The 15,762-nt window shown below is 42.9% G+C and overlaps 2 protein-coding genes and 1 long non-coding RNA gene across 4 annotated transcripts in view; 2 read left to right on the plus strand and 1 right to left on the minus strand.

Annotated features, from left to right (window-relative positions):
- Positions 1 to 15,762, minus strand: part of PLCB3 (phospholipase C beta 3) — a 93,632-nt gene that overhangs the window by 34,530 nt on the left and 43,340 nt on the right. The window contains exons 1-6 of one of the 2 annotated variants that reach the window (XM_073658514.1): positions 10,962 to 10,981; positions 10,788 to 10,865; positions 5,576 to 5,644; positions 1,326 to 1,466; positions 1,154 to 1,233; positions 970 to 1,023 (exon numbers count right to left, since the gene is read on the minus strand). In XM_073658514.1, the coding sequence (XP_073514615.1) occupies positions 970 to 1,023; positions 1,154 to 1,233; positions 1,326 to 1,466; positions 5,576 to 5,644; positions 10,788 to 10,823 (380 nt within the window). In that variant the 5' untranslated portion in view covers positions 10,824 to 10,865; positions 10,962 to 10,981. Of the gene's footprint in view, positions 1 to 969; positions 1,024 to 1,153; positions 1,234 to 1,325; positions 1,467 to 5,575; positions 5,645 to 10,787; positions 10,866 to 10,961; positions 10,982 to 15,762 lie in introns of those variants that run through there. The other variant, XM_073658513.1, reaches the window with a different exon arrangement.
- Positions 7,909 to 12,953, plus strand: LOC141173964 (uncharacterized). Its single transcript, XR_012252730.1, has 3 exons — positions 7,909 to 8,068; positions 10,839 to 11,198; positions 11,371 to 12,953. It is a non-coding gene; the product is annotated as an uncharacterized lncRNA (long non-coding RNA).
- LOC141174473 (uncharacterized) lies at positions 13,057 to 14,942 on the plus strand (the record flags this gene model as incomplete). Its single annotated transcript, XM_073659407.1, has 2 exons — positions 13,057 to 13,658; positions 14,100 to 14,942. Coding segments are annotated over 2 exons (975 nt in total), but the record flags the coding sequence as incomplete, so codon positions are not given.

A 15,762-nucleotide genomic window follows, 5' to 3' on the forward strand; every position in this document is an offset into this window, starting at 1 on the left:
GACCCCAAAGTGCTGCTCCAGCAATGTGAAATCATTTTTCGAAATTCATTCTGGAAGTGCATTGGAGAGGGAGGATGCACTTACAGCTTCTCTGAATACACTGTTTTCCCTACCTAACAGCACTCCTCCCTCCCGGCTGATTAACAGGTCAGTGGCCAGTGAAGTAGAACAAACAACCTGTCAAACAACGAGTGGCAAGTGCTGCTAGGTAGGAAAACAGTGCATGCAAAGAAGCTGTAAGTGCATCCTCACACCCCAATGCAATTCAAAACACAATTTCTCACTGCTGGAGCAGAACTTTAGGGTTATAAAGGGATTGAAAGAATTATCTTTTAAAGGGCTACACAGTCATATAAATGGGGAATTTGAAAATGTCCATACATCTTCAACAAATGCTTGTTTGTCTGATCACTATATATCTAGACTCCATACACTAATGCTTGGTTCGGACAAAAGTGCATGTGCTTTCAATTTCTTGATCGGGTGTTGAAATTTAAAGGGGGTAGGTGTACAGTTCTGGGGACATTTTTTTTTCTATCTTACATGCATGCATTTGCACCTAAAAATAAATTTTCTTGCAATGAAGTTTCATTAAAAATTGTTGCACCGCTTTGCTTATACAGGTTCTTTGTTACCTTGCTTGCAGATTCAACTGGTCATAAATCAGTTGAGAGGAGCTAAAAAAGACAGATTAAAGAGTTACAAACTCTACCATTGGAGCTCACTGATGGATTCTCAGTTAACTGATTCTGAATCCAGCAATTGCCAGTGCAACATAGAAGCTATTCAAAGCAAAAAGTGCAACATTTTTGAAAGACATCCAACTACAAAAGTGATTTTTAGCAAAAAATACATGCACTTAATACTAAAAAAAAGTGTCCAAAAGGTGGATAATCCCTTTAACACGCCTGATCCTTACATACGGTAGAAAAATCATCTTTTTCGGAAGTAACAGGTTGCATCACTCACTTCTTCACTGGGATCCTTCCATCCTGATTGACCTGCAACTTTAGTTTGGTGTATCTGAGATAAGAGGAGACAAAGGTATCATTGGTATAAACCATCCTATAAAGTCAACGGTAAAAGGAGGCAAGTACAGAAGCATCACGGATGTAGCGTAATGCGCAGAGCTCGGGAGAGGTGGAGAACTTACGCCTTTTGAAGGAATGTGTTCCGAGATGAATTTTGTGCTAATATATTCGTTGCCAATTTGAAAAGTCCGTCTGTCCAAATCTGCAAAAAATGCAAACAAAAAAAACAATGTAGAAAAGCAACATATAGGAATGCAAATCGGAAGCACAGTGCACACATCCACAGCGCAGTACCTTAGCCGTGTCCTCCTGAATAGCCATGAAATTCAGGAAGTTAATATTCACAAGGTCGCTCCCATACACAACGGTTACCAGCTTGTCTTCAGGGCGCTGCTCAGATCCTGCAAATCCTAATATTTCTCTCATGCGAGAATCCTGGAACAAAACAAATAGAAAAATAAAGATAAAAAGATTTTTTTTGGGGGGGGGGGATATACAGTACAGACCAAAAGTTTGGACACACCTTTTCATTTAAAGATTTTTCTGTATTTTCATGACTATGAAAATTGTACATTCACACTGAAGGCATCAAAACTATGAATTAACACATGTGGAATTATATACTTAACAAAAAAGGGTGAAACAACTGAAAATATGTCTTATATTCTAGGTTCTTCAAAGTAGCCACCTTTTGCTTTGGTCAAATAGCCCTTACACAGCCTGGAGGTGTGTTTGGGGTCATTGTCCTGTTGAAAAATAAATGATGGTCCAACTAAACACAAACCGGATGGAATAGCATGCTGCTGCAAGATGCTGTGGTAGCCATGCTGGTTCAGTATGCCTTCAATTTTCAATAAATCCCCAACAGTGTCACCAGCAAAGCACCCCCACACCATCACACCTCCTCCTCCATGCTTCACGGTGGGAACCAGGCATGTAGAGTCCATCCGTTCACCTTTTCTGCGTCGCACAAAGACACGGTGGTTGGAACCAAAGATCTCAAATTTGGACTCATCAGACCAAAGCACAGATTTCCACTGGTCTAATGTCCATTCCTTGTGTTCTTTAGCCCAAACAAGTCTCTTCTGCTTGTTGCCTGTCCTTAGCAGTGGTTTCCTAGCAGCTATTTTACCATGAAGGCCTGCGGCACAAAGTCTCCTCTTAACAGTTGTTGTAGAGATGTGTCTGCTGCTAGAACTCTGTGTGGCATTGACCCGGTCTCTAATCTGAGCTGCTGTTAACCTGCGATTTCTGAGGCTGGTGACTCGGATAAACTTATCCTCAGAAGCAGAGGTGACTCTTGGTCTTCCTTTCCTGGGGCGGTCCTCATGTGAGCCAGTTTCTTTGTAGCGCTTGATGGTTTTTGCAACTGCACTTGGGGACACTTTCAAAGTTTGCCCAATTTTTCGCACTGACTGACCTTCATTTCTTAAAGTAATGATGGCCACTCGTTTTTCTTCACTTAGCTGCTTTTTTCTTGCCATAATACAAATTCTAACAGTCTATTCAGTAGGACTATCAGCTGTGTATCCACCTGACTTCTGCACAACACAACTGATGGTCCCAACCCCATTTATAAGGCAAGAAATCTCACTTATTAAACCTGACAGGGCACACCTGTGAAGTGAAAACCATTTCCGGTGACTACCTCTTAAAGCTCATCAAGAGAATGCCAAGAGTGTGCAAAGCAGTCATCAAAGCAAAAGGTGGCTACTTTGAAGAACCTAGAATATAAGATATATTTTCAGTTGTTTCACACTTTTTTGTTAAGTATATAATTCCACATGTGTTAATTCATAGTTTTGATGCCTTCAGTGTGAATGTACAATTTTCATAGTCATGAAAATACAGAAAAATATTTAAATGAGAAGGTGTGTCCAAACTTTTGGTCTGTACTGTACCTTTACATGTTACTGTTTTTCTGGCTCACAACACACCGGGAAACCTTTAAATATAAGAATCTATTACATTTTATAGGAAATACATCAGATGGCACTACAGTGAGCAATGAGAGATCTCAGCAGGGAGGAGGGACACTGAGGAGCTGTCAATCAGGATAGGAGGGAAAAGATTGAGTTTAGACTTTCAGTAAGGATTATACTGGCATTCTCACATGAATTATCAAAGTAAGTACACTGGCCTCATCAGGTCCATGGTATGTTTAACCCCTTTTGAGCATAGGGATTGCAATAGATTGTCCTACTTCAGGTCTGCATTAATGTTGCTGAGCTTGTTCCACATCCAGTAGATCTGCCATCTTATTCCTCCTATAAAGCCCCAATATTGAACATTGGCCTTGGCGGGTGGGGTTAATAATTTATACAGTTTACATTATGAGATCTGGAAACATTCTTTTTCCTCTCAAAATAAGTACACCAGCTTCATCTGGTCTAAGATATATATTTAAAAGTTTGAGAAGTTTTTATTTATGAAATCTGGTGACTGATCCTATTTAAAGTGAACCCCATTAGCTGATTTATCAGGGGCCGGTTCTGTTATTACAGACATACTTTACCAAGGCCGGGGACGAGTTATAATAGAGGTATTTCCCTACCCAATCTTCTTACGGTCCACGTATATTGATAGTTCTCTCCCTATGTGAGAAGCTGGAGGGGACCTGCCTCTTGGACTAGTCATCAGAGTCACCTTGTCCCTTTAATTTGTCCTTGTGAGATGTGTTTTACAATACACTGGTACAAATGTAGTACTACTGCTCAACAACAGATGGCGCCAAAACTCTGCAGAACAGACCTGACACCCTCCATAATAAGTTGTTTCCTTCTTATTGTGAAACCTCATTATTAGGGGGAGGCTGTTACACAAAGATCCTCACCGCTGCTTCCCGGCTATCTATTATGTCAGTTATGTGCTTTATACACATCACTGCATTGACCTCATTTTATTTCATAGGCAAGTTGTTAGTATTGTACAAACTGTATTAAAGGGACAATTTTTTTATATGCATACTTTTTTTTATATTAAGATGCATATGCAACTTAAATGCATGTATTTGGGGCTACAAATCATTTTTGCAATTAGGTTTCCTTACAAATTTTGCACCGTTTGGTTTTTACAGGCTTTTTGTTTCCAGGCACATTCAACTTTGACGTGGTCTGTGGTCATAAATCGGCTGAGAGGAGTTCAGACAGATAAAAGAGTTACAAACTCTCCCGTCATTACAAGTGAACGAGCTCACTGATCGATTCTCAGCCAAAAATAAACAGTGTGATGCTGAGGATATTGGAGGCAAACGGTGCAACATTTTTTAATAAAACCCAATTGCAAAAATTATTTTTAGCCCTAAATGCACGCATGTAAGTAAAAAAAAAAATTATCTGAAAAAAGGTGGACAACATTTTTTAATCCCACTTTTGGAGACCCAGAATTCAGTTAAAGGTAAAGAACTGCTAAAACACGGAGATCGATGCACACCTATGCAGGCAGGAAGCGCTGCAGCTCTATATGCTGCTGTTCATGCTCACCCCACTTTCCCATTAGATGTAATGTGATCCATAGACATTCGGTAACTCCGGTCCAGTGGGGCTGGCAGCGGCAGATTCGAGTAACTGTTCAGTTGGCTATGGGAGACTGAAGACAACGCTGCTCGTGGTCTAAGAGGAAGCTGAGCGAAACCACCGAAACACATGACCGGCAGTACCATCTGATCAATGCAACCTACAATTACCATTTCCACAGAAAGACATTTTCCTATGATCTAGTTTCCGTTTTTTGGTAACAGAGGGTCCAGTATTCTCCAGTATTCATAATTCTTAGCCCAATATGGTTTAATGACTCGAGAGGTAGCCGCACTTAGTTGAAGTTCTTGTTAATTGACCTCCATCAATTAGACACCGACATCAATGCAATAGGCAAAACCATGCGCCCCTTGAGCACAGGATGAAGGAGGGATGGGAGCATCTTGTTTTTCGTTTGCTCAAGCCTTTGGTAACCTATAATTAAAGGGTTAATCCCGCCATACACATTCAATAGCTTGATGCTTTCGATGACAGCCATCTTGGCCTGCTCTCCCAGATACTGGATAGATCATTCGGCTGAGTGCTCCTACAAGAAAGCAGTCGGCTGACACGTCGGACAGCGGCTTATCTTGAGGAGAACAATGCAATCGGCAGCGCGGAGCTGGACAAGCGCGATCGACATCTCTCCCGACGATCAATTGGACGGCGTCCCCATACACATTAGAGAGTGTCAATATTGGAGGACTTTATCCCTGAGATAGTAAGTTATCCCCTATCTGAAAGATCGCTCCAGAGGTTGGAAACCTTCACAAAAACTAGGTTCTCCAACAAGGTGGAGGTGCGCATGCCCAACCTCTCTGCAATTCATGGTCTACGGGACGTCTAGAGATAGCGGAGCACTGTACTAGACTTTCTCCAACAACTTCATAGACAAGGCCCACAATCCGTTATCTCCTTTTCTAGGGATTACCATCCTGGGAATAACTTTTTAAGAACTCCCATGACTTTACAGTAGGGTGACACAATCATTAAAGCTTCATTGGCATTAGATTCATGCACCAACCTTACCTTTGGAATTTTGGCATATTTCCCCCTCCGAGTGTCTCTTATTAGGGTGATATCGAGAATATCAACTTCCTGCGAGTGTAGGAAAAAGACAAAAAGATTACAAAGAGACAAGATATCTCCTCCATACATCACAGATAAGGTTGGTGCCATCACACGCTCTACGCTGTCCTACTAGATAAATCAGACATCTAGATAAGTAGAAGTCTCATGTCTCCCCACCAAGTAAATTGGCCAAGAAGTTGACAGATAAAGATGGGTACTAAATACTGAATAGTAGCAACTATTTAACCCTTGCTGAAACATCAAAGCAGCTAAATGGATCAATACCAACGTCTAAAATTGGTGGACAAATCGGTGGCGGGAGCCGGACAGAGTGGAACATGCACTGGACACAGTTGGGCGCTTGGGTTACATAGGTGATACTAATGGTTCTTAGGAATAAGAAGGACGAATAAAGGGAAATGTTGCAGGATGAAAAATGTAGGAAAGATTCAGTGACGTGAAAAAAATGGGAAGAGTAATGGGATGGACCATGGACAGAAGACATAGACTGGACAGAGGTCACATCGGCCATGGCACCACTTATCTTGGAAACAAAGGACAGGCACGTGGCTTGCAGGCATTAAATTGTTAACAGATGCCAGGTTTTAACAATGAAAGCGTTGTCTGGTTTAGAAAAAAACATTTTAAGATATCCCGAGACCCCCGTTCGCGAGCCAGAGATTCTCATCATTGGAGAACTCATTGTAAATGAAAGACTATTAAATGAATGATTTGGTTACAATGTTGTAATAGAGGCTTATGGACAGATGACAGCTAGACCTCATGGCCCCTCCAGACATATGGACTTGTGTTCACCACAGGGAGAGGGGAGTAGAGACCCCCACACACATTAAAGTCAACCGAACCCTCCAATATCAGCAGGATTAGTCGTGAGTGTAAAGTATATGGTCTCCCGACTCCAACCCGACAGATGATGTTGGGAGAGAGAAAGATCTGACCTGTTGAGTTTCAGTTGTCAACAACTTTTGTTCAGCTAAAAGCTACCTACTGTGTATGGGGGGCTTAACAGGTTGTCCCCTTTCAGTTAATGGTCATCCCTGGGCATAGTTTTCTATAAAAAAAAATGTGCTTTACTCACCTTCCCGGGGTTTACCATAATGTCGCCGACGCTGCTCCCGGTGTCCAGCTTGGCTGCAGTGCTGACGTCACTTCAACAGCGTGGCAGCTAATCAGTTATCTCAGAAGCTCCGAGTGTCTACACTGGAAGAGCCACTGAGCTCAGAGATTTATTTTGACGTGACTTCAGAGCCGTAGCCGATGCCAACATCTGGAGCAGTGGCGGAGACTTGACGGTGAACCCAGAGATGAAGTGTGTAGCACAATTTGTTTTCTTTTGTAGCAAACTGTGCCAGGAGAAGAAGATTAACTGAGAGGGGACAACTCCAATAAGGCATGCTGGTTATTAATGGTCATCTGAGGAATGTTCTGCTGAAGAAATCATCAAGATCCGCTGCTGGCAGCTCCTGTGCAATTGCCAACCAATAACATCCCCGATGTGATCAATGTGAGGTCTAGAGACACTGCAGCCATGGTACCACATTTAGGCCATGCAGGCTGCTCAGAGAAGCACCAGCAACAAGCTGACTGGAGTTGACGTGTTAAAAAATGTCTCCTGTGACACTTTGGAGAGCTGCTTGTACTACTGGCTCCACTAACAAATCAATGCATAGTTGAGCTGCTAGGGTACCTGGAATGAGGAATAGAGGGGTCAGTCTACTGTACATTATGCTACCCCACACCACAATCCCAGGAGTAGGTTTTGTGACATTCCCTTGTGAAGGTCTCTTCATGGCGTTGCTCACGTCATTGCAGCCAAGACAAAAGTGGGACTCATCACTGAAGAGGATAGACCTCCATTCCAACCTCCAGTTTCCATCTGGAGAGCACAAGGGCAAAACCGACGTAATTAGTTGGCAATAGTAAAGGAAGCTGCCAGCAGCGGATCTTGATTGAAGGAAAACATCATTGGGATTTCTATGTCATTTTTTTTATACCATTTCAGTTAACAAGAAAAAAAAATGATGGAAAAGGCATAATGCAGGTTCAAAGGAATTGCAAAAAAAAAAAAGCAAAAACCTGTATCTGTGGGTCACTGTATATATACAAACTCATCCGCCCGCAGAAGTACGAGCTCCCACTGTCCTCAATCTGGTACATTTCGCTTTGTCTACACATTCTCAGGGTTTGGTTAGGGAAGCAGCGTTTATCTCAACAGAGAGCGAGGGAATAGAGTCAGAATATAAAAAATGTAAACACTTAACCCCGATCCCCCCGCCTTATCCTGACCTCCGCAGAGTCCATCTTCGGAAGGCAGGAGAAGACATAGCAGGCAGAGAAGGTGGCAGAGGAGAGAGAAATAAGGAAAAGTCCGGTCAGGACAAGGAAAAGCGATGGAACAAAAAAAAGGAACAGGGATATAGTGAGAAAGAGGTAAGGAGAGAGTGACAGGCCGTGGGAAAATGAATGAGAAAGACGGCATTCATCCGGCATCCAGATGTGGAGGAGGGGGCCCAACTGGACATATCCAGATGTGTCAGAGGCTCGTACAGCACACGGGAAGTTGGACAGATGAACTTTTTGAGGGGCTGCAAAGAAACAGACAACAGAACAGGAAGGGAAGGGGCATAAACGTGAACCTCTAGTTCCAGAAACATATATGTTTTTGAGCTCCAAAACCCCCCACGTTCAGGACAAAACTGCTACAGCACTAGTTACAGCACATTCATTCCTGTTTTTCCCACCTACACCCGAAAGCTGAAAATGGGCAGTGGCAAGTACTAATAATGTTCTCGTTAAGGGTGGACTCCGACTAATGAAAGCTGATGATGTGTCTCTGAGTGGTCAGAAGTTTTCCGGAACTGAAGGAACACTTTTCACATATGGAAGTAAAGATGTGGTTATATAGGTGCGTGTCACACAAGAAAAACGCTACCTTTTTTGTAGAGATCCGATGTGCCAGTCATGAGAAATCTAAAGTAGAAGTTATATGCAAATCAGACCAGAAGTGCACTGGGGGGGGTGTCAATGCACTTAGAAGCAGCTGGTTACGTGCACTTCCTAACTGATTTGCATATTATTTGTATGCTAAATTTCTCATGATTGGCACATCCGATCTCTACAAAAAAGGTATCATTTTTATTATGGGAGGGGCACCTTCACAGCCATAACATTATTTTCATATATAAAAACATGTTCACATCTTCCCTTTAAATAATATTTGGGAACAGAAAACCCACAGTCTTAGGGAACACAAAGTAGAATCAGGAGAATGGCAATAGTTTGAGACAGGATATATAAGAGTTAAAGGGAATAGGGGGAAGGGGAGTTATTCTGTTTGTATAAAATTAGGCTCTGATCAGCACTGAATTTTTCTTTCCGTTCATAACAGAATTCACATCGTAATGGCAGATCCGTGTGACAAGTATCACAGACAGCCGGCGGATTCCACTGACCTATAATATTCTTGTTTGGTTCCATTGCTATTTTAAAAAAAATTAATAGCCCTGTATACAATGCAAATGTGAGCAGAGACTTAGAAATGTACTTTTCCAGAAACAGCACCACTCTTGTCTACAGGTCGTGTGTATTATTGCAGCTTGGCGCTATTTATTCTTAACATTACAGTATAATGCACATATAGGATGCATCACAGATAACGGGAAGAGAAATATGGTGTAGTCACCTTCAGGGCTGTGGAGTCAGAGTCGTGGAGTCCACAGCCCTGGTCACCTTAAAGGGAAGCCATCATCAGAAAACGACCTATTGTTTAAACCAATGCATTTTTTTTAAAGCGTTGCCAATTTTTTTTACACATCACATAACCTGTTTTAAAACTTAAAGAACACTTGAAATTTTTCACATTGTCCACTAGAGCTCTTTTAGAATCTAACTTCCTATTGTTTCAAGAAACAACACCTATACATGTTTTTTTGGGTTCACTATATTTTTTAAAAAAAGTTGGCAATGTTTTTTTTTTTTCTATATCGCAATTATTAAAAATAAAAAATAGAAATCCTATAATTTTTCACACCGGCCGCTGGGGCAATTATAAACTCTAACTTTCTGTTGGATCAGTAAACAACACATGTGCATAGCCTCATTGAACAGGCTCTGACCCTATCTTTTGTATTATTATCTAATGAGCGTGTGCAAAAGTCATTGTGAAGTGAGAAGGTGCCCAGACATCGCCTATTGTGATTGGTGGATTTTGTTTTATCAGCTGTATATAGAGGTGTCACTAGTCATTGTAATTCTGCCTTTGCTGATAAGGAGCCTGCAGAAAACTCTTCCTGAAAGAAGTCTAAAAAAACGCCCGAGTGGACAGTGTGAAAAAAGCAGGATTACCATTTTTTTATTAAAGAAGCCCTCCCATTAAAGCTTTTATCCTCTTAATATATTGCAGTCATCATATTATATAGCACTGTGCACTTACAATTGCTCATTTTGCATTCCTACCCAGCTAATTCTTCTCTTTTCTCTGCTCTATGTAGAAACAGGAAGTCTCTTGTCCCCGCATTTATCATTCCCCTCTTCAACTCCTGACCCAGCTGCTCCTTCCTCCCCCTGCCAGCGACTTTTGCAGTGACTGATGACTCATACAGGGAAAATTGACCTCCTGTTTCTACATAGAGTTTAAAAGGATTCAGCTACTCAGTTTTTAGATGTCAGAGACCAAATGGAAAAGAGAATTATCTGGGCAGAAAGGCAAAATGAGCAATTGTAAGGACACAGTGCTGTATAATATGAGGATTGCAATATAGTAAGAGGATAAAAACTGATGGGAGGAGTGCTTCTTTAAGTATAGATTGTGATGTGAAAAAAAAAATATATAAATTGCAATCTTTTGGGGGGGTGGATCCTGTTTTATCAGCTGTGTATAAAGGTGTCACTTGTCATTGTAATCCTGCCTCTGCTGATAAGGAGCTTGCTGAAAACTCTTCCTAAAAGAACAGGAGGTACGAGTCTAAAAAAAGATTGTGATACGAAGAATAAAAAAATATTGCTTTTTTTTTTTATAAATCCATGCAATGCAAAAACCGTATGTAAACAATAGGTCATTTTCTGATGATAGAGTCCCTTGAAATATTTTGTCACACCTCTTCCCATGAAATCACAGCCATGGCAAGGACAAAATGTCAGCATTGCTCACCATACTAGGACAGGTCCAGTACAGATAATACCCCATGCTGTCCACACGCAGGGTCACCAAGGACTTCGTGCTGGTGTCCTGGAAAATAGAAAAGACAAGAGCAGCCGTGAGTCTACAGAACCAGGAAGACAAATATTAGTTATCATAGGACACAAGTCATCAGATGGAACGCACATCCTAAGCCCGGCTCTCCTGGTGGGGAAGAAGAAGCGTTAAACAAGTGCTAGAGGTTCTATCCAGAGGCCGAAGATCCAGGAGAGGAGGGAAGGAGCGCTGCTGGCCGGAGAAGGTGTTATGTACAGACACAAGAACACGGAGCACTTCCTTCTATAAACACTGACGAGAGCGCTTACTAATGATAGGAAAAATACTACAGAAAAGAAGACACTCATTCCGTCTCTACAAACTCAGGTATAAACGAATAATCTCCGGCCATAATCGGGTTTAACCCATTAGAGAATTTTTTTTTTTTTTTTTTTTTAAGGTGGAAAACATAATTGGAACTTGTGTTTTTTAACAGCGTTTTTTTTTTTTAAATGCAATTTCTGTACCATTATTTTTACCATACTTTTTTTTTTTGCAGACTTTTGACCTCAACGTCAAGATTGGCAAGAAATCAGCATCAAAGAAGTGATCTGTTTTTTATTTTTTTTATTTTGTTCCATGGGGCGGTTTTTACAACCATGTCAGGAAAAAAAACTGAACGTATGAACATCAATGTGGATTTCACAATGATATCATTAGAAATTGTGATAGTTTTTTATGTAGATTTTGGAACAGATCAATTTCAAAATACACACACACAAAAAAAAACCCACCTGTGTGAACACGTCCTAAGGGAATGTACTCATGATACGTTTGCTCCAGCGTTTTACTCTTCCAGTAACATGAATGAGATTTCTGAAATCTCATGCACATGTTGCATAATATTTCCTTGCAGATTTAAAGCAGTTTCCAATCTGCATCCTGTCAATTTTTTCATCCATTCTAACAACTGGGATAAAAACTAATAAAAAAAAAAACACAAAGCAAAAACGCACATTTTTATGCATTTTTTCTACCAAGACACACATTTTTGATGCAGAAATATCCGCAACAAATACTTAACGTGTGCACATAACCTAAAGCTTTCAAAATCTGCTTCGAAATCCACATCAAAGAATATTCAAAGTGGTTTCTGATGTGGATCCGCTTCAAAATCCCCATCGAGAAACTTGTGTGAACATACCCCAAGTGTTTACGCTGTTTTTTTTTTATCTAGGTTTTAAAATGGATGTTTAAAAAAAAAAACATCCCAATGGTGTTTTCACAGAGTTTTTATTACACAGATTTTAAAACAGGTTTTTGCGTGAATTTTTTTTCATGCAGAGTTTTTTTTCTAGCTGAAAAATCCAAGCCAAAAGGAAAAAAAAAAAAAAGATAATCCACCTTAAGAAAAAAAAAAAAAATTCGGCTTTCATTGATTCGGCAGTCAAAGAGAGAGGTTTTTCAAGTGGAGACGCCTCAAGAATTTACATGGTGCTTCTCTTTCTGTGTTAAAAACAAAAAAAAATTATACTATGGGGGCGATTCATCTAAGCTGTTTTGCCAGATTTATTCAGAAAAAAAGCTTTGAAATGGCGCAATTTATTTTGCATAATCTAAGGTTGCACAAATAGATGCAACTTCTGGGGTTTTTATGCCATTCTTGCCCCAACTCCAGCAAAGTGGATGGAGCCGGGGTGTGACAGGACGTGAAGGGAACATGGAGCCCACCGCTCAAATTCATGACAAATCTTACTCCAGCAGAGGCTACGTGCCTTGCCCGATTCTGTAAGAGGGAGAGAAGGAAGAGAAGGGAGAGAAGGAAGAGAAGGGACAGGAGTGAGAGAAGGAAGAGAAGGGACAGGAGTGAGAGAAGGAAGAGAAGGGACAGGAGTGAGAGAAGGAAGAGAAGGGACAGGAGTGAGAGAAGGAAGAGAAGGGACAGGAGTGAGAGAAGGAAGAGAAGGGACAGGAGTGAGAGAAGGAAGAGAAGGGACAGGAGTGAGAGAAGGAAGAGAAGGGACAGGAGTGAGAGAAGGAAGAGAAGGGACAGGAGTGAGAGAAGGAAGAGAAGGGACAGGAGTGAGAGAAGGAAGAGAAGGGACAGGAGTGAGAGAAGGAAGAGAAGGGACAGGAGTGAGAGAAGGAAGAGAAGGGAGAGAAGGGAAAGGAGGGAGAGAAGGGAAAGGAGGGAGAGAAGGGAAAGGAGGGAGAGAAGGGAAAGGAGGGAGAGAAGGGAAAGGAGGGAGAGAAGGGAAAGGAGGGAGAGAAGGGAAAGGAGGGAGAGAAGGGAAAGGAGGGAGAGAAGGGAAAGGAGGGAGAGAAGGGAAAGGAGGGAGAGAAGGGAAAGGAGGGAGAGAAGGGAAAGGAGGGAGAGAAGGGAAAGGAGGGAGAGAAGGGAAAGGAGGGAGAGAAGGGAAAGGAGGGAGAGAAGGGAAAGGAGGGAGAGAAGGGAAAGGAGGGAGAGAAGGGAAAGGAGGGAGAGAAGGGAAAGGAGGGAGAGAAGGGAAAGGAGGGAGAGAAGGGAAAGGAGGGAGAGAAGGGAAAGGAGGGAGAGAAGGGAAAGGAGGGAGAGAAGGGAAAGGAGGGAGAGAAGGGAAAGGAGGGAGAGAAGGGAAAGGAGGGAGAGAAGGGAAAGGAGGGAGAGAAGGGAAAGGAGGGAGAGAAGGGAAAGGAGGGAGAGAAGGGAAAGGAGGGAGAGAAGGGAAAGGAGGGAGAGAAGGGAAAGGAGGGAGAGAAGGGAAAGGAGGGAGAGAAGGGAAAGGAGGGAGAGAAGGGAAAGGAGGGAGAGAAGGGAAAGGAGGGAGAGAAGGGAAAGGAGGGAGAGAAGGGAAAGGAGGGAGAGTCTCTCTTCCCCTTCTTTCTCTCCTTCCCTTCTTCCTCCTTTCCTCTCTCTCTTCTCTCCTCTCCCTTCTCTCTCCTTCTCTCCTCCTTTCCCTTCTTCCTCCTTTTCCCTTCTTCTCCTCCTTTCCCTTCTTCTCTCCTTTCCCTTTCTCTTTCCTCCTTTCCCTTCTTCCTCTCCTTTCCCTTCTTCTCCTCCTTTCCCTTCTTTCCTTCTCCTTTCCCTTCTTCTTCCTCCTTTCCCTTCTCTCCCTCCTTGCCCTTCTTCCTTCTTCCTTTCCCTTCTCTCCCTCCTTTCCCTTCTCTCCTCCTTTCCCCCCTTCCTCCCCCTCCCTCCCTCCTCTTACCTCCTTCCTTCCTTGACCTTCCCTCCTAACCTTCCATCCTTTCTTCCTTCCCCCCTGTCCCTCACTCACCCCTTCCTTCCTTCCCTACTTCCTGAGAGAAGGGAAAGGAGGGAGAGAAGGGAAAGGAGGGAGAGAAGGGAAAGGAGGGAGGAGAAGGGAAAGGAGGGAGGAGAAGGGAAAGGAGGGAGGAGAAGGGAAAGGAGGGAGGAGAAGGGAAAGGAGGGAGGAGAAGGGAAAGGAGGGAGGAGAAGGGAAAGGAGGGAGAGAAGGGAAAGGAGGGAGAGAAGGGAAAGGAGGGAGAGAAGGGAAAGGAGGGAGAGAAGGGAAAGGAGGGAGGAGAAGGGAAAGGAGGGAGGAGAAGGGAAAGGAGGGAGGAGAAGGGAAAGGAGGGAGAGAAGGGAAAGGAGGGAGAGAAGGGAAAGGAGGGAGAGAAGGGAAAGGAGGGAGAGAAGGGAAAAAAGGAAGAAAAATAAAGAAAGCAAGTTAGGTAAGAAGGAAGGAAGGTCAGGAAAGAAGTTAAGGAATGAAGGGAGGAAGGAAAAAAGGAAAGATAGATAAAAGGAAGGAAGGAAAGTAGGAAGGAAGAAAAAAGGCAAGAAAGAAACAACAGAAAGGTAAAAAAATGGAATGAAGAAAAATGAAATAAAGAAAAATAAACTGTAATACATTTTTGGGGGGACAAATTCAGTTGTGAATTTGAGGGGCTTTTACACAAAGAACCCCAATAAATCACTCTGGGACACCTCAAAGTGATTACAACAGCATTTAGGAAGTTTATTACCCCTCTTCAGATGTTTTACTAAAATTTAAGGAAAGTGAGGGGGGGTTAAGAATGAATTTCTTTTGTAGATATCCAATAATCTAGTTTTCTGTAACACAGCAGGTGCTGGAGAAATGCCATATTTATACTCTGATCCTGCAGTTTTTAGAAATATCCCATACACGGCCAAAAAACGTACGACCTTCTTGTGAGTTTTGGAGCCTCCTTTTTCTTAGGATGTTTTTTCAGGCAATTCTAATAAATTCTTTAAAACACCTGTCGGGGTCAAAGTGCTCACTACACTCCTATATAAAATCTTTAGGGTTGCAGTTTCTAGTGTTTCTCATTTTTTGGCACCTCAAGTTTGCAAAGGCCTTGAGGAGCCAAAACACAAAACAATGACCCTGGAAACTACACCAAGTCCCCTGTCCGCCTGTAGTCTCCAGGACCTCTGCTACCTGTTCCCATTCCCCTGTCCGCCTGCGATCTCCAGGACCTCTGCTACTTGTTCCCGGTCTCCTGTCCTCCCGCGATCTCCAGTACCTCTGCTACCTGTTCCCGGTCTCCTGTCCTCCTGCGATCTCCAGTACCTCTGCTACCTGTTCCCAGTCCCCTGTCCGCCTGTAGTCTCCAGGACCTCTGCTGCCTGTTCCCGGTCTCCTGTCCGTCTGCGGTCTCCAGGACCTCTGCTACCTGTTCCCAGTCTCCTGTCCGTCTGCGGTCTCCAGGACCTCTGCTACCTGTTCCCAGTCCCCTGTCTGCTTGCGATCTCCAGGACCTCTGTTACCTGTTACCAGTCTCCTGTCCTCCTGCGATCTCCAGTACCTCTGCTACCTGTTACCGGTCTTTCGTCTGCCTGTTGTCTCCAGTACCTCTGCTACCTGTTCCCAGTCTCCTGTCCACCTACGATCCTCCATGACCTCTGCTAATTGTTCCCAGTCTCCGGTCCACCTACGATCCTCCAGGACCTCTGCTACCTGTTCCCGGTCTCCTGTCCACCTGC

The sequence above is a fragment of the Phyllobates terribilis genome, unplaced genomic scaffold (genome assembly GCF_046119375.1).
Source record: "Phyllobates terribilis strain yellow unplaced genomic scaffold, ASM4611937v1 Scaffold_13__5_contigs__length_258822181, whole genome shotgun sequence".
Lineage (NCBI taxonomy): Eukaryota > Metazoa > Chordata > Amphibia > Anura > Dendrobatidae > Phyllobates > Phyllobates terribilis.